Source organism: Amblyomma maculatum, chromosome 1, assembly GCF_055883805.1.
Source record: "Amblyomma maculatum isolate TAMU_Amacu chromosome 1, ASM5588380v1, whole genome shotgun sequence".
In the NCBI taxonomy this organism is placed as follows: domain Eukaryota; kingdom Metazoa; phylum Arthropoda; class Arachnida; order Ixodida; family Ixodidae; genus Amblyomma; species Amblyomma maculatum.
In genome coordinates, this window is record NC_139344.1 from 67,926,748 (window position 1) to 67,947,213 (window position 20,466).

The window sequence follows — 20,466 nt, forward strand, 5'->3', positions numbered from 1 at the left end:
TGGCTGTAATCATTGAGGCCTGCTTATGAATGCACAGAAAGTTTTATATGCATATATCCTCTATATGTCTGCTGGGATATCCGACACTGATGTCTCTGGGAGATCTAAACAGGTTCATTTGGAAATTTGTCGGACACCCATGGTAGATCCATCAGAGGTCGGCGGATCTCTCACGGACATCCGTATATCCGAGAATGGATATACATTGAATGTCCACTGGACGTACGGTGGTTTACTGAGCGTGTAATGAATATAAGATCTCTTCAGAGCATCCACAAATAAGTAAAAACAATAATGTTAGTATATCTCGATTGAGCAGTATGGCATGAGAAACAGCTCGTCATTCGAGGTTCAGCAACTCAGTAGACATCAAAATATCATTATAACACAAATAAATGAATAAAGTGCATGAAATGGCAGAGGGGGGGCTTTACGAATTACATCTACAGGGAGGGCAGAGCGGGCATGGTACTTCGACATCAGATGCCGCTTCTCGGTACTTGATAGACATGCGTGTCTGCAAGTCGCTCACATGAGTTTCCTCTGTGGTGGAGAAGTCATGGCGAACTTTGTGGCGTGCTGGTGTCGCCTATAGGTTGCTAAAAAAAGTGCCGCAAGCTCCTCATGCATATGGTCCGACAATGACACAAGGACAGGCGCGCTAGCATGTTGGGATCCGAAATATGGCTGGGAGGTCCACAGCGGACAACCATCTGGGCTAAGAAAACTGACAGGGCAGGCAAGGATGCAGTTAAAAGTGCAGACTTAATTTAGTAGAGGAGGGGGAAACAAAGGATGACGAGAAAAAAAAGTCAGGCTGGGGGAAGGACAAAGGAAACTGCCCAGGAGGAGAAAGAAAGCAGCGGCATAAGCTTGGAAGGAAAGGGTGTGGAGGAAAAAATGAACGAGCTGTGAGGGAGGAAAACATTTTGAAAGAAAGCAAAAAAACATTGCCAAGGCAAATTCGTAAAACTATAGCGGAAGATATATAGTGAATGCACAATTAAATTCCCATTGATTACTCTGCATTGTACTGGTGCTCATGTAAGCTAGCGTAGACAGGGAAATTAGACCACAGGACCGCTTCAATAAAAATTATGCAATTATCAACAGCATCCACGAGCGCGGCCCACTGGGCGCGCACGGCGGTCCCAGTAGATGTGCGTCTATGAATTGCCCAGTTTCTTTTAATAATTTTTTTTACAAGTTGAAAAAGGCTGCTAACGCAGGTGAAGGTAGTGTGTTCTCTTTCAGGAAGAATACTTCGCTGAAAATATGGACGCGGCAAGTCTGGTCATGATTCAGCTCACTGCTCGTTGGATGGCAGCAAACCAAATAAGTCATCACTTCGTTTCGTAAAGCTTATTCGGGGATGTGAAAATTATTTTATCAGGCAAATGAAAATGTGTGCAACCCAATGACTGCAACCTAGCAATTCATTTATGGCCATAGATGCCGCGAAGAGAAAGAACAAACAGTGAAGGCGACCCACGCACAGATCTGCTGCGCGGCCGGGCGCACGGGCCTCCACGGCTACTAAAGTGCCTAGAATATATTGGCTAGTGTGCTTGAAGTATATATACTGTGGTAGCGAAGGCTCTATAGACGCCCATACGTACAAAACATGGCGGCTCATGGGCTCCAGCGACCAATGAAAATTGGGGGGCCATGACGTCAAATGACGTCATGCATACGTTCACTTTGGCGCTAATTACTATAAACAAGTTTTTAAAAAAACGCCGCATTGCATTGACGAGCCTGCATTTTCGAAGGTTGGTACCTTTCAGCGTGCGCCAACCTTTGCCTTCTAAAAGAACTCGAGTTTCTGTTGTTTATGCCCTTATTTATAAGCAGTTGCTCCAGCACAATGAAAGTGGTTGGCAAAGGTGGCGGCATAGAAAGGCAGCAACACTTCCAAGCATGCAAATTCTTAATGCAAATACTGCTGCAAGTCATGCAAGTACTTTGGACATGTACTTTGTCCCTCAGCACAGTAAGGTGCGGTCCAGAAATACTGGTGCAACTGGGCAGTCATGCCCAGTTCGCAACGGAGTGTACCAAGTGAACAATTATGGTTTTCATATTCATGGTTTATTGCATCAACCAAGCAAATACAGCAATAAACCACAACCATAAAAATGCATGGCACAGACAGCACAAACAGTAGCGCAAAGAGAAATGGGCTATTTCTCTATAGGAGAAATAGATATAGATAAAAAAATTGATATGAAAAAAATAGGAGAAATAGGCTGTAGGCTAAAATAGGAATGACAGCTACTGACACCAGGACCCGAATGGAACTCTGCTGTTTTTAAGTATCGGTGACTAGAAGTAGCAGGAGTTCATCATGTACACCCTTGCGCAAAAGTGGAGAGACCACGTGTTGTGACAAAACTGCACACCAGCTTTTTCTTAAGCTGGCTTATCATCCGAATGATCACAGCCAAAGCAAGGAAGAAGGCTTGATGTACCTGCCACAAAACATCACCAGTAAGAAGCATGCACGTACAGAAAACAAAGCTATGACAGCTGCAGTTGAAATAAAATTGTCATGAAAGTAGGAGTATAGAGCACTGGGATTACTCTTCACGTTTAACTTCGGCTGAAAGAATACAGCAGTTTTCAAGGCAATTTCAAGGCTGCACCAGTCCAGATAGCTTTATCATCAACAAACGTGCTTATCACAGGAGCATTAGAGCATACATTGAGTCCGTGTGCAACCTCCAGATCTGCTCACCGGTGAAATTCAGCCGGGAAGCATTGTAATAAGACACCGACAGTTGAGTCCATGTTGCCGTAATGTGCCACAGAACATCGCTTCCTCGAGTTGTGCAGGCTCATCTTGTGATAAAGCACTAAGCGTTTCAAATGAAGACCAAGAAGCGCAACACAATGCTGCAAAAAGACTTCGCACTGGCCGCACATCGAAGAGGACGAAGCCAAAAAAACATGGCTGTAGGGGGATATTAAATCTCGCCAAACGGCAGCAGAGCAGCGACCAGCATGGACATTGAAATCTTCGCAAAAGGGGCACTTTCAGACTTGCGAACTAAATTTATACGCTTTCCAGGGCGCACCAAGGCCCTCATCACAGCAGACAGCGATAAGAAACCACTTCATGCTTCATCAGCGTCGTTATCTCCGTTGCCTTGGTTACCTCTGTTTGCCTACTTCGCAAGAACCTAACAAAACCTGAAAAGTTTCATCAAGACCGATGCATCATCAAGGGGGTGCGATAACAGTGTTGCAAGATTAAAAAAAAAAATTAAGAATGTCTTAATAAAATACCTGACCTCATTCACAAGCAAAGTTATCAAAATGTATTCTTCGTATGTTGATTGATACTTTTTAATTTGTAGTATGATTTCTTAATCTGAATGATTGGCCCCCCCGACCTGTGGTTATGCTGAGGTACCGCTAAATCGCTTTTGGTCCCAGCCTTCGTCACCACTCTACTTCTGCCATGGTGTGCCGACTGAGGGAGCACTGAGAGCAGTGACTGCCAGCAGCTGCCGTCAGGGGCGCTGCTGACAGCAGGTGTGCGGAGAGGAGAGGGCTGCGCATCTGCCAGACCGGCGTGCGGCCGAGCACACTGTGCGCCATCCTAGCAGAAAATGCAGCCGCGGATGTGTGTGTGCTTTTTTTAGCATGCGCACGCTGAATACTCCCCCCCCCCCCCCCCCCCCCATTTGCTATATTCACAGCATTTACACGGGTTTAAGCATTTTATTACTTTTTATGTCCAGCAGTAATTACTTAGGTGGATAGGCTGCACAAGATACCAGCGTGCAAGATGATGCAGGCTTTTTTTTTTATTTATATGTACTACATAACAAAAACAGTTATCTTTGTTTTCTCCTTCACTGTTCATTGGATTCTTTACCTTGAGGAGATTGTTCCTTTTTCTTTTCCATATAAAGGCAGGGGTTTCAAAGGTTTTATTTGGCAACCAAAAGTGAAACGGTAAATTTATTATAGTGTAACATAACATAAATACTTGCCTACGTAATATATACATACATATATATACAATCTATCAACCTTGTTACAAGGCATCACAGTGCATAAACTGCAGAACGGAAGGCAAGAATGACCACAACTAGTTTAATTCTAACACACAAAATAGGGAGGATATCAACCTACTGGCAGTGCCTTAACTTCAAGAGCATCAAGTTCTGCCTCTGCACTTCAAGGTCTTTGTTAAGGCCCTTTGCAAGGAACCTGAATCTAAGCAAAACATAAAACTTAATGGTGTCCCCCAAATTTCTCTTTCCATGCTCACTGCAAGCAATCGGGGGCAGCATCAAGTTTGGCAGACTGCTTACAAATTCAAATAAACTTTCCTCATGCAACCGATTTGTGCTGCTGAACACGGTAAAAGCATCCTCTAGGAGTTTAGTTCTGTTGTACAGTCTTTGGCTAGGATATACAAGGCCTCCTTTGTCAAAATGTAATGTAAATTAGGAATTTAAATCTGCCCTTTATTCATTTTGTGCGACACACATATACTCTGCACAAACAGGACAGCCATTTTTGACAATCGCTTTCCTTGCCACATACCCTGGGACGTAGTAGACTAAGGCACTGTTGCTTTTATTTTCAAGGTCCCAGAGTGATCATTTTCAAGACTGGCCTCAGTGTCTTCATCATTATCGATTTGCCCTTTATCAAGATATCATATACAGCATCTAAAAGGTGCTGCTTCTGCATAGACTCAGAAGTGTCAGCGGGGCTCAGCAAAGCACTTATGATGTCTGGTAAACAGTTTCCTACCTTCGGTGATTGTGCTAGATTATAGAATGACAAGTTGACACTCACAAGAAACTGTGACACAGTGGAATGATCATCACTTCATGAAGATTGCCATATTATCCCAAACAAATTTTCAAGTTTATTTTGGCTGAGACGAGATGTCATTAGATATTTGAACCCTAAAATAGAGCTCAAGTATGACAGCAAGTCAAGAGTGCTCTTTATCGTAACCCTTAATCCAGCAGCCACGTCAGCTAAGAAACTTCCTCCCGCTAATTTTGCATGTTCTTCCCACTCATTTAGAAATTCGAGGAACTGATCCAAAAATTCTGCATTCGCATTAATTGTCCTGGAAGTCGTTATGCAAATTAGGTTGTTGAATTTCTTAATGAAATCCTCTGTGGGCTGCACATTGCTGTATATAGCCACTTTTTGTTCCCTGTAAAGAAACGGCCCTTTGACTACGTCATCACCAAAAATCTGAAACGTGAGGTCCACTCATTTTTTCAAAGGAATTTGGTTTCATGTGTGCACTCGTAATTTTATGCATTGCTTTAAGTGTGACATTCTCACGGTCGACATCCCAAGCAGCCTCAACAATAGCAGAATGTGCATGCCTAGAGGGAGTAAGGAAACCTTTTGAGACAAATCCATTCCTCACATTTGATCAAGTGGAGAAAATCAGACACAAAAAACAGTTGCCTCCTGGATTCCACAGTGTGCTTTGCACTGTTTCTTACATTGCAGCAATTACCTAATGAAAAAAAAAGTCGGAAGAATTAGATTGATATGTTCATTCAGAAATGATTACAAGCTCATGTTTGTTTCCTTCTCGGAAATACAATTCACTTAAAAGACAAAAAGCTTGCCGTGTATTCCAAAATGTCGCCACATGCTCCGGTACCAACTGGAACCATCACAAGTTATTGTGTCCGCAAATAAGCCAGCTTGTTCGGCAAGAACGACAGTCTCTACAACAATTTTGGACAATTAAGGTATCTCCCTTGACATTGCCTTTTTGCCTTTTGAAGCAAATACACCAAGTATCTGCATTCACTTCCCTGAAAAAGGCAAGTATTATGCAGTGATTAAGTATAGTTTGAATGTTAAATCTCATATATTGGCAGAGAGCAGCATACCGGTGGATGGCTGAAAGAGAACCATTCCATGGTCTGCTAGCATGCCTTTCTGCTCATCAGGTGTATGACTGGAGAGGTTGACAAAGCCTTCAGTGCCTCTTGAGGAAAAAAAAAAAAATATCGCAGACAATTTAAATCTAACAAGTACATATGAGGAATTATTACAATGGTATTTTCTAGTTTATTACCTGGACGAATAAGTTTAGCAGAAATATTTTTGGAGTCTGTGAGACAGTGCAATATAACAAATCACAATTTCCCAAATACAGTACTGCAACTCAGCAGCTGATTTCACGTTGAGGTGTTGCGACAATTTGATCTCATCTAGAAGCAGTCCTCTATGGCAGCTGTATTTGAACCGTGATTTTGAGTAATTACTCCCTTATTACAAATTTACTCCACCTTGGGGGTTTCCCCTAAAATATTCGATCAACACCATTCCCACTTCGAGTTATCGATCAATTCGCTCTCGCCCTACCGTCTGTTCTGCTGACCGTCCTGGTTAGCTCAGTAGGTAGGGCGACTGCCCCGGAAAGGCGGTGGTGCCGGGTTCGATTCCTGGATCAGGACGAATTTTTCTTTCACTACGAAGTTTCTGAGGAAGCTGTATAGCTTTTCTTTGTAGCCGTATGGCTGTGCCTGGGTGGATGCCAATGAGTAATTACTCCCTTATTACAAATTTACTCCACCTTCGGGGTTTCCCCTAAAATATTCGATCAAAACATTTCTCTGTAAGACTTATAGCTCCCTGAAGCGGGCTTCATCCCTACACCTTCTCAGTTTCAACAATCAACAGCTCTGCCTCCCTTCGAGTTTTAAGTACTTGTTTGTATCTCTCTTTTTCCCGTGCATATACGGTTGCTACGATGGAGCCCCTCTCAGGAAAAGGTATTCCAAACCTTGCCATTTTTTCAACGAAAAGTTCGGAAAAGTTATTTGCTTCCACTTCATAGAAAGGTCAGAGCATCAACTGATAACGCGGGTACTTTCATCCATGTGTCGCCGGAATGATGATCCCCTCGAATGGGTGCCGATCTTCGCAGGTTGAAGCAGCAGCGTCTGGAGCTTGAATACTGGTGATGTGTGTTGATCCTCCAGTCCAGAACATGCTCTATCTGCTGTATGATTAGGAAATTGGGTATCTTGGTTTTCAGATGCACCATTGTTGATCGTGCTCACAATGCACGCATATGATCTTTTTTCTCTTTTTTGTTGCTCTCGGAAGCACAAGGTTCTTCGAGCAGACATCAAATATTGTAGGCACCGCGTCATGCTTCAGGCGAGCTCTCTCATGGGGAATCTCGTTAACGACGCTATTCATGGTTACCTGGAATGTGCGTTCAATGCAGCTGCTTTCGAAATGTTTTTCGCAGACTACCACTTTTCCACTTGTCTTGGCGGCTCATGTGTTATACAGTGATACAAATGCGAAGAAATGCATTTACGGTACAAGTTGACATGTGATAAATTAAAGAAGTTTTGATATGTTGGAAGATGTGTTTCATGTTCCACTTATATGCACACAATACGATTGCACGTAAACTAATTAAGACTTGAGAGAGCACTGTTTGGCATGCTTTTGCTTGGCAGTTTAGCATAGAGAAAGCAGCAAAGAGACGTCAGCACACGTAAACGTCTGTATAGGTGGTGAACATTACTATTCTGTAGCCTTCTACTACAGTACCTCTTTAACTCCGACCTTTGCTGTAGTATAAAACATTTATTTGAGTAAAATGATCTAAGGGTCAGGTGGGGTTGGTCAGGTCCTCAGCCCAGGAGTCAATTGGCTAAAGCCACTGTCCAAGCTCTCACAACCAAGGTCCTTTGTACCGTGAAATTGGAACTGGACAGGGCTACCTCCGGTCTACCCAAGTTTGGTTTCCTTGGCAAGCCCATTATATGAAAGGTCTGCACTGCAAATTGTGCATTCAGCGGAGAAGGAATTCAGGCTAATTGCGTGCAGTCTACCTTGTTCCTTTCCCATATAGCGTGGCTCAGTTGTCCAGCGAAACTGTAAGATACTTTGGCTTTCCCTTCCCTATAAACCTCCAATTTATGCAGGGTCTGCAAGGTGCCTACGAACTGTGCAGTTAGTGCACGTTAAAGAACCCCAGGTAGTTAAAATTTCCGGAACCCTCCATGAAAAACAATGATGCTGTGCAACGAGGCTTGCAAAATGCATGCAGTGTCACTTCTCAGTGCTGTACACATCTTTGCTTATGAGTGGGATAGTACTAAACTGTTGCAGATGATTGTAAACTGTTTTCAGCACTGCTTCCTTACGCAGCTGAGGCAGTGTGCATTCATGACGAACGTGCCATTCTTGGATGTGCTGATAAGGATGTGCTGATAACTTTCACAGACCACATCAATTAGTGTGTGGCCGTATAGCTGGCTCATAAACAGAACAAAATCGTTGAATGCGCACGCTGTACATGAAACTGTATGCGAGGAGCTTCCATAGGTATCGTGCCACACTGCAAGAGGGGCCGCAGAGGCTCTTGCCATTCTGGAACAGTCGTCTTAATATTCCCAATAGTATGCACACAATGCAGTATTTAGCAGAACTATGAAATATCGCTTGCACAGAGTTTTCAAGTCAAAAATAGAAGACTATTTCTCAGCTTTTCTTCAGATAAATTTGCGGAGGTTTTTCACTGTATTTTAGGGGTTATTCAATAATTCGAACATTTTCCCGGTCCCTAGAAGTTCGAATACTAACGCAATTTGGCCGTACAACTAAAGATGTTCCTACAGACTATTGAAATCTCTAATTTGACCCATGGTGGTGACAGTTCCATAGGTGACAAACAAGAACAGCATGGTACTGAAATGGAATCTTTATTGGACTGACTTGCACCCACAAATTAAACTCTGCAATAACAGCAACAAGCACACACTGTGGTCACCGAACAAAATGGCCGCTGTTCTTGGCTGTGCTAAACTTAAAGCAAACAAACTTTTGAAATATACTGCAATCATTGTACATAATCTCTAGCAGACATTTTCACATACCCACAAACATTCCAGATAAATCTGATAGTATATCCCATTCAGAAACAAAGTAATACAAGCATAAAGGTGCTAATGAATGAAATAGACCTTTGTGGCAATATCCTATTCCACAAGATTTGTGGCGCTTCCACTTTAAAACTAATCAGACAGTGCAATGAAATACCAAAAATATATTTCACTGAAGTACATATTACTGTCAACACGCCATAAATCAAGTGTAGAGGAGCAAATCACCCAGGTCTTTCTTCCAGTGAGTTGGCAGCTTGACATGTATGATCACATATATATCATAGATTGCACCCTCCACAGAATGGGGCTAAAATAGCACTTTGCCTAGCAGCCCACCACCTCCGAATGTGAGGACACAAATTGTCTCCAGACTCAGTGCAGCCAAAAAACTGAAGTTTCTGTATAGATGTATGGGATATTTGACCTTCATGCTAGTGTTCGACTCATTAAAGAGTAAACTTTCACTGTAAAATTAATTGCACACCACCACTTCACCATAATGCATAAACGCAACAAAGTACTGCCTACACAAATCCAGCCACAATCCAACGTACAGCTAGAATCAGTATGAAAGGGAACACGGGAGCACGTGGCCTCCGCGCTTCGCAAAGCTCTACCACCAACACAAGACCAGAATGGTTGGCACCAAGGGTATGTTCGGAAAGAAGAGCCTACCAAACTTACTTTGGATGCTTTTTTACCACTGGTTCTTATCACCTGTCAGTGACGGCACATTTGTGAAATGTGGGCCATGTGCTCCAGTGTTCCCTCTCATATTGCTTCTAGCTGTACATAACATAAACCAGATCACTGTTCCAAAGCACACAAGTTAGTGACAAACCTGCCGCACATCAAACTTCTTCTTTAGGACCATCAGAAGCTGAACATACACTACGTACACCTACAAGCTCATTATGGTGGCGCAAGATTCTTTAGTAGGGACAAACTACCATGTCAAGTAATCACATAGCAATGTACAGTCGTACTTCTGGAATGCCCATGCATGTGCGGGCACTAAGTCATGTTTGCTTAAGCACTCAACCCTAGCACTCATGACTAAGCGAGGCCAGTCAGTTGTGAACTTACACAGCTGTTTATTGTGTATTTTTTTTCTCAGAACAACACCAAGCACACACAGCTTGTGACATACATTTCACTTTACCGAAGAATCTGCGCATTCCCTATGGCAAGGCCCAGCCTTACTGTACGCTTTAAAGGGCCGCTGTCCAGGGTATGACATTTTAAGCAAAGGAGTCCAATGCTTCGATCAGGTACTGGAGATAGTCTGTGCAAAATTTTACAGCGATATGCACGTCACAAAGCAGCAAAAATGCAAATCAAAGCTCTCTCAGCCTCCCCTTCAGAAAACTAGCTTCCCCATTCTCTATGCTGGCCCGTCAAGCCGCAAGGCTGGCGCCAGACTAGAGACGTCCATCGGTCAGTCTCGCTGACTGACGGGTGAAGGATGGGCATACACCACTATTTGTGTCCACCGCTCGCTGCTGCGCGCTTTTCCCTCGCCACGGCCGAACTGAATATAATGAATGCATTGGCGCATGCTCCCACGTCCGTTTTGTTTTAGCGCACGCAGAGTGCCACACCCCACCTCCCACCAAACACGGAGGAGGAATGGGATTTTGGCTTGCAGAGGCTAGACGATCGGGCAGGAGAGTGAAAAATCTTTGTGAGGGAACAGGAGGAGAGAAACACGACGGAATCGGGTGATTGCGGGGGCTGTAACTGCGTTATTAGTTGCACTTTTCAAAAACATTTTTTTTCGGCGTTGCGTTCTAGGGGCGAAGTCTCATAATCACGGGGGAAGAAAATATTTTCGACCGGAGGGTGGACAAATGGTGGAGAAACCCACTCCTCTGGGCTGCGATGTTGTGAAAACGAGCCGCTTTTGGGCACCTGAACCGGAATCCTAAGGGCCCCTCGGGGGTGGGGGGCTTTTCGTCGGTTGGCATAAAACCTTCCCCGAGAGGAACGGTGTCCGCGGCCTTTTCTTCGCTCTTCTGGCAACTTCGCGGGCTACGCTCTGCGAGAAGCGTGTTTTAGTAGCTGGTTGTGGTGTGGTGGGGTGCTCCTTTGCTGTGACAGAACTTATTGTGACGTACCAAGAAACATTCTTTTCCATTTTCACTGGCTGAGGAGTACCCACTATGTCGATCGATATGTCAGTCGAGATGTGGAGTGCAATAAAGCAGTCTCGAATATGCGTGGAAGATCATAGTTAAGTGGACGGTCGTACACCACCCTCTCCGTTTGTGGGACGAATAATTAGTATAGAGTGTTCGTAGTAAATTAAAATAAAACAGCTGGCATCCATCGTCGCCTCAAGCAGTCTTCCAACAACAATGAAAATTCTAATATACAGCGTTTTCCATTAACTACTTATTATGTACAGCCCTCGGGTCTGCAATGCGATTACCAAACCAAATTATTGCTAACATGTCGTCACATGTGCACACTGATGCGTACTTCATAATTTATCATCAGGTCAGCGACTTTATACACTGATAATTTTACGCATGTATAAAACTGCTCTTTGGCAATATTGACTGTATGCTTAAAATGCTCCATTTAATTTGGTACATGCCTGCTTATCCAGTGCAAGACCACAACTTTTGGTCTTACCACTCTGATGCACCACTAATTATACGCAATCATTGTGCTGCAACTTTCGGAAGCAACTGAACATTCTTGCGAAACTTAGCATGACCATAGAAAAACATGCAAAATAATTAGCTGTGGTGGCTCACGTTCGATGTTACGTTTTTCTAAACATTTTCGAGTCTTTTGTTTCACACTGTTCATGTAACATTTTTTTCTTGCCAAGTTCAGTGTCTATGATGCGTAAAATACTACTGACATATGCGGTATGTAATTATTTTGTTCTAATACATTGCTTTTTGTGTACAAACTAGAAATCTCATACTGCCTCCCCAAATGCTCAAGCCCGGTTGCCGTTTGAAGAATAGATACTGGGAGTTTTTGTCGTGCGCTGTAGTAATAATGGAAAAAAGAATGAGTATGTGCATTCTAGTCTATTCCCATCGTGGCTCTGCTGCCTGTCTTATTTCTATGCTCTTATTTTGAAATTGAACTGATGTGATATTTTATATAAAATATCCTCGCTACTTGATCGTAAACCTGTCTCCGGCTTCCTCGTGCCTTCTCCGCCCCATCCACACTAGCAGAATTCAAAATTTCAACAGTGCACATTGAACCTGGCTGCGGCAAAGGAGCGAGGCAGGCAGCGCAGGTACCGCTCTCCTTGACGCTCGCTGAGCCTCTGTCATCTGGCAACAGTGACACCCCTCTCGTGCTTCATCGCCGTGTGAATGTCGGACGTTGCCCCCACTCCCCCTTCCCGAAAGGCTTCCCGTGTGAATGTCCCTTAAGGCACATGTCAAAGGGATTGCGCGAGCGCGTCTAGTTCGTTGTCATCGCCAGCTGAGGAGGAGGCGAAACAAACACTGGCGAAAGGGGCACTGGAGGGTGGAGGGGGAGATGTTGGCACAACACACTTGTGGCCCATCAAATGCCACCTATTCTCAAGGCAATTGTGTACCTCAAGGTAATGTACACAAAAAACACTTTAAAAACGCCCTCACGAGGTGGGTTTAACAAGACTAGGGTTGGGCAGAGGACAGGGAAAACGACTCATTCTTAAACTTTTGCTGTACAGTGCTGATAGGAGGCAATCAACGAATGAAAATCACGCACACACGAGATGAGCAAGCCGCGACGAAAGAGAAGCACTCCCAGAAAGTGCGCTTTACACAGTGGTGGCTTCTTGTAGCAGCTTTTGTAGCAGAAAAAAATCGCAGATTGTAGCAAAAATTTGAAGTTTTATAGAAAGCAAAATGGCATTTTGTAGCAAATATTTGAGCTTTTGTAGCAGAAAAAAAGTTTTGTGGCAAAATTTAAAATCTCGAGATGCTTAAAGGCTTGTTTTATTTCTGGAACCCAATTGCTATGCAAAAACAAGCTTTAAGCTCAATGCAGTCTAAAGTGCTGTTTTTTCCTTAAAAAGACCCAATTAAGCAAACAGGAGGTCTTGCTAGAAAAGCCGCTTTTATTCAGAAGGAAGGCATAACAGGATGTGCAACTACACTATAAGCACTGCAGCCGTGGAAGAAGGTAGCTAGATGTCTTAATATAAAAACTCTCTAGAAATTCAGAACTGTCGCTTCTTAAAACTGCAACTTTAAGGCACTATTTCTTCTCATGCCATGATAACTCTAGCTTGTACAGTGCCGATGCGAGCCATTCCTGTCGATTCTTCAAAGGGCTTGTCCACTCTCAATGCCTGCAAAATTTTAGACTCGATGTCTGAGAAAAGCAGCTCAGCATTGGTGCTCATATTAATTGCCAGCCTGATCTCTTCCTGTACATCTTCCCGATTCTGACCTCTCTTCTGGGTGTCCTTATCCTGTACATCAGGGTAACGTCGAGGTGCCCTTATCCTTCAAGACCCGTGCCGATTGGAGGGAAAGGGGAAGAATATTTTTGCAGGTCCTAGGTGGAGGTTTTTAATTTTTTTTCTTGAGAGAGGCGGGCTGCTGGCATGGCTCAGTCAAAAGGCCCGATGCACGGTTCGATTCAGGTGCACTTTCTGCACCAGTTCTGTCAATTTCGGCAGCACTGGTAGCTTCCTAAAAGAATGGTAGAGTGCAGGCCGGTTCGCCTGCTAGCCTCGGTGTTGCCAAGAAGCTGCAGCCTGTGTGCAACTCGTGTCAACCGACGCTAACCTCCCAGTTAATGATGAATTTTCAAATAGCACATGACATAGTAAACACACGAATGCGGTGGGATGCATGCTGGTCAGTCATGACCAATGTGCATTTCGATCTGCTGCCACAATTAATGTACACATACATACACTTGCACAACGCATACTTACTGCGATCTGCTATTTGCAAATCTTCATATGTTCGGGATGATTACCGCCATTGATCTGAGCTGCTGTATACACAGCCGATAAGATTCATTCATTCGGGAATTCGGTGCACAAAGCCAACAGCATTCATGTGGTAGGCTAGATGTGAATAATGCTGCTCGCATCAACTGGCGCTAACATGCCAAATAAGATGACGAATTGTAGAGTAGCACATCACAATGAAGCATTAACACGCCAGCCTCGAGGTCAATGCATGTGCACCTGATCACGATTGAAGTCAGTGTGTAATGCATGCACGTGCTTACTTGTTATATATGCATAGTTTGAAATAAGCGTCATTTTTTTAGCGAACACTGGCATCGCCATTCTCATTGACGATTATAACACATGCAAGCCATCATCGCGCTAGCTGCCTGCTTTCATGCGCCAACTGCAGCTGCACCATATCGGCACTGACCTCTGAGGTGATGCATAGTTTTGCTGAAGTTTGTGGGGATTCACAATCCGCTTCCTCCATTATAACACCCGTGTGTAATTAACACGCATGATTACGCGCGCTGGTAGAGAGGCTGGCTGAGGAGAGGGCACGCTGGCCACCCGTCGGTCTCCTGACGACGCTGCCGCGGGCTTCCCTCTTTCCTGCCGGCTTAACCGGGAGACCTCCTTTCCCGTTGCGTGTCGAGGAGCGCGACTGTAGTAACTCACTTGGGGTTCTTCGGCGGTTGGGCGATGCGCGCGGTTCATGATTTCCGCCGAGGAGACCACCGCCGTCACAGAGAATCGCCCACACACCGTAGGCACTTACCGCAACGGGATGCGAGCGCGAAGTCATGTCAGGTGAGAAGACGCTTCCTCTCACCTCCTTGACGCGCTTCCCTATAAGGTTTTTATTTCACCCCCGTATGCGGCGTTCGCTCGCTACACAGCGGTTGTATTTTTGTGCTGTTGATTTGCCGTGTATAATTACTCTGACAGATTAAAGCTCGTTCGAGTGCGCAACTTGTGTTTGTCTTCTCTGGACCAAACCTGCTGCAGTGGCGATTTCTCGCACTGCGGGTTGGGGGTCACAGCTCTGTCTGCTAGGGCTGGCACGTCGGGCCTGGAAGGCAACTGTAGCGTCTAGCCCCCCGTGGTGCATTCTTTCGAGAATAAGCCCCATATTCTTGGCGCCCAACGTGGGGCCAGAGGCGTTGACAAATCGAGTGTCTGTGTGTGTACGACGCTGACACACAGACTAGCCATGGCAGTGAGCAGGACTGACTTCTCAGCCTCTTCTAATACTGCAGTGGTGATTTCACAATGGCAACAAAGCAAAACCACCATAACCTTTTATTACAGCGAGAGCTCAGGAGCTGACGCTAGCATCTGTGATCTTGGTAATTTTCTGTGAGAGCAGGAGGTCACACGCCTCCACCGCTCTGCATCAGAATGACGTGCGGACGCTGGTGTGATGGGCATTCTCTCGTAGTGTGACTTACCATGCTCTAGGGAGAACAGAAAACCTTGTAGCGTATGCATTTTTGCACGAGCACGTTGATGGCATGAGAAGTGTTATTACTATCCTTTCTGCCGCACCCGTTAGCCAGTTCGTCACGATAGCTCGCAGCCTCAGAGGAGGGGCAGCCTACCCGGCTTTTCCGAGTTTAAGTGGTGACCGTTTTAATTGCATCAGTGCAGTGGGGAGCCTAGTCAGCCTCAAGGGAGCTTTAGGAAAGTTGTAGAATCCTGTTTCTTATTTTATTTTGTCGGCCAGTGTTCGACGGGCTCTGGGAGCCGAGTGGCGCGGCCGCGGCGCACCTAAGGGCACGCTGGTATTGCTGCCTATGCGGGCGCTACACAGCTTGTATTGCTGTGACCGCGTTGGATCCCTGCAATCTATACTCCTGTAGCCCCTGGCGCAATCCTTTCCCCACGCGAAGGATACTCGTGAGTCCTTCGAGGTTGGTCACGCCACGCTGAGAAGAGCTATATCGCACATGTGCATCGCTGAGCATGCGAGCGGCCCTAAGACTTTTCTTCAAGTTGTGTCATTTCGCTGCCTAGTGATATGCATGATGACGTTGTCGAATGGGTAGAACTTGCTCTATAAGTTCGCAACAACGCCACGGTTGCTGCGTTGGGCACACGCCGATGCACGACAGAGCTGCAAGTAAAGATGGCGGAGCTAGACTTTACAGAAAGTGTACCGCAATTCGAGCCCCGCTGCGTGGCCCGAGGAGGACGCACTCCCCCACCAGCAGGCAGCTGCAGCGAGAGGCAAGGCTTGGGATTTCGAGCATCGCACCTCGTTACGACTTGCGCCCATGGCAGACGTAATTCTGACCAACGCGCAGGGAGTAATTTCTTGTGCTGAATGTAGATGGGACGCTCTTTCGATATTCAGCGCATATTACTTCCAGAGCAAGCACACGCTTTCTCTTGGAAAAGATCGAGTGGGGGTAGATTTGAAAAAGAAAAAAGTAACTAGCGAAAAGGCAGCATTGCAGTCAGCAAGGAGGGGAGCCGCCGGAGGCCACGACGACTGTTGCAGCATCGCAGGGGCAAGCCGTCCAAGGAGTGGCTGCGTTCCTGCATCCAGAGCCTGCTGTCACCGTCAGCCAGGCCATCAAGAAAAACGGTTTCCGGTCGGAGCGAGCGGGCCAGAGTTCGTGAAGCGGGCCCCTGCGTCTGCCACAGCGAAACCTGCAGCAAATAGGCCGCCTTGCATACGCCTTGGCGCCACTCAATACCCTCCGTCACAGCTTCACCAGAGGGAGTAGCCTGACCCCCCACTGCGCTCATCTTCGGCTGCGTCGGCAACATCAGGGATAAGAGGTGAACCAAGAGCGAGTGGTCGGCCCGCTGACGGGAGGCCTGGATGACACAGTGCTGCCCGCACCCCTCGCCCCTCCGGCAGACTGCCCCGGCCGACTCAAGGCCGACTGACGGTGAAGAAGCAGGACCTGCGGTTGCTGTGGTGTGCCCCGGGCTCCAAGGTCGTCTCCTGTGGTCGTCGGCCTTGCCTCCCCCTCCGACACCTGTGGCTGTGAGCTGTCTGCAACTTTTTATATATTGGCACTTTGGGTTTAAGCGGTTTTCTTTGCGTTTGAAAGTTAAACGGCGTCTAGCCGGCCTCACTCTGTATACCCCTCGGTGAACGCAGCTACTTTTAGCCGTACGACGGTTTTAAGGAGGGGGGAATGTGGGGATTCACAATCCCCTTCCTCCATTATAACGCCCACGCGTAATTAACATGCGTGATTACGCGCACTGGCAGAGAGGTTGGCGGAGGAGAGGGCATGTTGGCCACCCCCCGCCCCCTCCCAGGCCCTGCGGCGATGCTGCTGCGGGCTTCCCTCTTTCCTGCCCGCGTAACCGGGAGACCTCTCCCGTTGCGTGTCGAGGAGCGCGACTGTAGCAACTCGCTCGGGGTTCTTCGGCGGTTGGGTGCGCACGAGCGCAGTTCATGATTTCCACCGAGGAGACCACCGCCATCACCGAGAATCGCCCACTGACCGTAGGCACTTACCGCAACGGGATGTGAGCGCAAAGCCGTGTCAGGTGAGAAGACTTCTTCTCACCTCCTTGGCACGCTTTCCTGTTAGGTGGTTTTTATTTCACCCCCGTACGCGGCGTTCACTCGCTACACGGCGGTTGTATTTTAGTGCTGCTGATTTGCCGTGTATAATTACTCGGACAGATTAAAGCTTGTTCGAGTGCGCAACTCGTGTTCATCCCCTCTGGCCCGAATCCGCCGCAGTGGCGATGTCTCGCACCGCGGGTTGCGGATCAAAGCTCTGTCTGCTAGGGCTGGCACTTCAGGGCTAGAAAGCGACTGCAGGGTCTAGCCCCCCCGTGGCGCATTCTTATTGCGAGAAATAACCCCCATAACTTTCCATATTACGTCTGCACTTTTTGAAGCGAACGGCGTTGTGCAGAAGGTGCCATGATGCATCACTGAATCGAATGGCGAAGTGCAGCACCACATGAACCAGTTCACGTAGTGCAGGTGAATCGAACGGACCGAGTGCTGATTCCATGTGTTCGTAATCTTTGCTTTCGTTCTTTTTCTTTCGGTGGTTTGGCGGGTGAGTCTGCTTCTTAGCGGCGCACTGCAGAGATTGTGTGTATGTTTTCCTTATTTTAATGAAAACGTCCAAGGGTATTTACTGACTGTATGCGGGACTGCAAATAGATTAAGCACCTGCATGCATCTTTAGCGCTCCTTCCGCTGCTACTCAGGCCATCGTAGCCCATACCTCACTGGCACGAAAAAAAAAAAAAGAGCTTGCATACTGCTCCAGCTGTGCTTTGCTGAGTTCATGTACAAACCGTCGCTCATTTGAAACCGCGTCATCTGTGTTGGCCAGCCTGCTCGCATATCCAAGCACACACGCACGCACGCAAATTAAGCGAGCGCCCAGGACAGCTCAAAGCCGTCACGCGTTTGAACGTGCTTCGAACCTTCGATGGCCAGCCTGCCAGCCATGCTGCCAGCCTCTCCTTTCACCCTTCCCGCACATTAGACTTGAGAGATATGCAGCCCCCTCTCACTCCATCCCAGTAGATAAAAAAAAGAACACCGGCAGGAGACGCAGAAGTGACGTTGACAAACATCAATTTTGTGTCACGTGATTGTCCGCCCAGGACCTGTTCTTCTGCCTTGCACAGTGTAGCCAGCAGATGTCAGTTTTGGTTTCGGGACAGTTCGGTTTCGCTCTCGGCAGAATTATTCAGCAACGTCTGGCGCAGGCGTGGCACAGAACTAAGCAAAAAAAAGAATTTGTAGCAGCATGTCGCAGGATTTGATGTGGCGCAGTTTGGCGCAATTGGCGCAACAGTTCCACCACTGGCTGTACAGCAAACGCAGCTGCCCTTGCCCAACACAGGCAAGTTAAGGCAGACAAAATTTTATGATGAAAAGAAAGAAAAAAAAAAAGAACCGGAAACAAGCGAGAAAATAAAAAACAATTAAGACTAGAACAGTACAAAGCACACTGAAAAAAAAAAAGTGCCATGGTTGCGAGCAGCCATACGAGCAGGAGTTGTGGCACACAGAGGCGGTGGCTCTTCTGGAGCTGCAGTCTACGTTGCCCACGTCCTCCATTCAGTGCTTGTCTGTAGTTAAGGGGAGGAAGGGAGAGAGCAAAGCGGTTATTTCAGAGTTTACTTCCCATCTCAGTTAAACGCATTTCATCTAGGAACTTGCACATCTTGCATTACTAAACTGGATGATACGTGTGCGATATTTCTGTGCCACTACCTTTGTGTGGTAAATGACCAGTTGCCCCTGCCAATGCCCTATGCAACATATAAAATGAACTGCAGTGGTCTGAAAACATCAAAAGCATCAAAGTACTAGTAAGTAACTGTGCAGGCTTTCACTGCAATGCCAGTATACCTTTTTTTTTCGACTTCTCGATTTGGGGGGGTCGAATTACATTCGAGTCAACTTACAACCATGTAAATATGTAGATAGGTTTAAAATCAATTTTTATTATTAATATTGAAAACAGCTTCCTGGTCTGGCAACCAATGGCCGCTGGCGTCACAACCAACGTTACTAGAACAAACTCAAAGATTAAAAAATCCTCGTGGTGGCGCTAATGCTACCACATTCTAATAATCCAAGTTTCACAGCTCCCCATACTACCCAGCGGAGGACAATGTCCCAAGTGGCAGTCGCGAGAACTAGCGGCGCTGAAGTCAACTCTTGCTCCTTGCCATTGTCTGCTACACGCGGCGCGAAAGCATGGAGCGGCCAGCACGCACGTAGCTTTTGCGTGCTGCCGTTCCACTGTACATGGCTGCAGTGTAATTATAACTACATTACACCGACTTTGGCTTCGAAGCGACGCATTACCTTGGAGAACTAGTTTGTGTTATGCTAAATTCATTTGTTAATGCTATTCAACAAGTGTGAGCGCCGTCAGCTTTTTCACGAGCAGCTGTTTCTTGCGTTACTCCCTGGCCTGTGTTTTGTAGTATGTTCTTTCAGGGCATATATCCTGTCATGTAAACCAATTAGCCAACTTTTCAGTGCATAGGAGCACTCTAACCTCAGAAGGTAACGCAGTGGGTGTCAAGTTTACTACTGCACTGCGCAGATTGCCTCAATTGCACGCAGAAATCTGCTAGCCTCGGCAGCCTGTTCATGCAGTGCATGAAGTCTAGCTACTCCCGTCAAAAGATATAGTGAAAACAGATTATGCATAAACGGCCTCCGTCGTCGCCTAGTCAGAAGCGCTTTTCTTAATGTCTCACTTTCGAGGTATGGCGTAGAACATAGCTCAGGATCAGCACTCTCGCACTCCCGTATATAGCAATATAAAAAATTATTTCTTTATCGTCTAAAACAACCTCAGATGTGTATTTTATGAGTTTACTAAAAGAGAAATGAATCAGTGAGAATGGGCGTGTGCACTGCGAAAGGAAATGACTGAACAAGCGCATGAGTCTATTAAAAAAAACGTATATTGCGAGTAATCAAGTCGCGCCCTTTGTATATTCCCCTCCTCCTTCACACAGACACACACGCACACACACACACACACATGGAAAAAAACACATAATTTTATTGCTTGTAGGGGAAGTTAATGTAATTTCAAATTAGCATTGGACTGCAGTTTTAAAACGTACAATTTTCAAGGTATCTACAGCATCGGA

The 20,466-nt window shown here is 46.1% G+C and overlaps 1 protein-coding gene and 1 long non-coding RNA gene across 5 annotated transcripts in view; one reads left to right on the plus strand and one right to left on the minus strand.

The window, feature by feature from the left end:
* LOC146202721 (uncharacterized) overlaps positions 1-20,466 on the plus strand; it is a 54,042-nt gene that overhangs the window by 18,162 nt on the left and 15,414 nt on the right. Inside the window, exon 1 of one of the 4 annotated variants that reach the window (XR_014703736.1) lies at positions 4,532-4,757. The exons of the other annotated variants lie outside the window; for them this stretch is intronic. This is a non-coding gene — a long non-coding RNA (uncharacterized LOC146202721). Of the gene's footprint in view, positions 1-4,531; positions 4,758-20,466 lie in introns of those variants that run through there. 4 annotated transcript variants of the gene reach the window in all.
* Positions 15,480-20,466, minus strand: part of LOC146202722 (uncharacterized) — a 49,995-nt gene continuing 45,008 nt past the window's right edge. Inside the window, exon 15 of the mRNA XM_084588273.1 lies at positions 15,480-18,918. Coding sequence (XP_084444399.1) covers positions 18,908-18,918 — 11 coding nt within the window. The 3' untranslated portion in view covers positions 15,480-18,907. The remainder of the gene's footprint in view (positions 18,919-20,466) is intronic.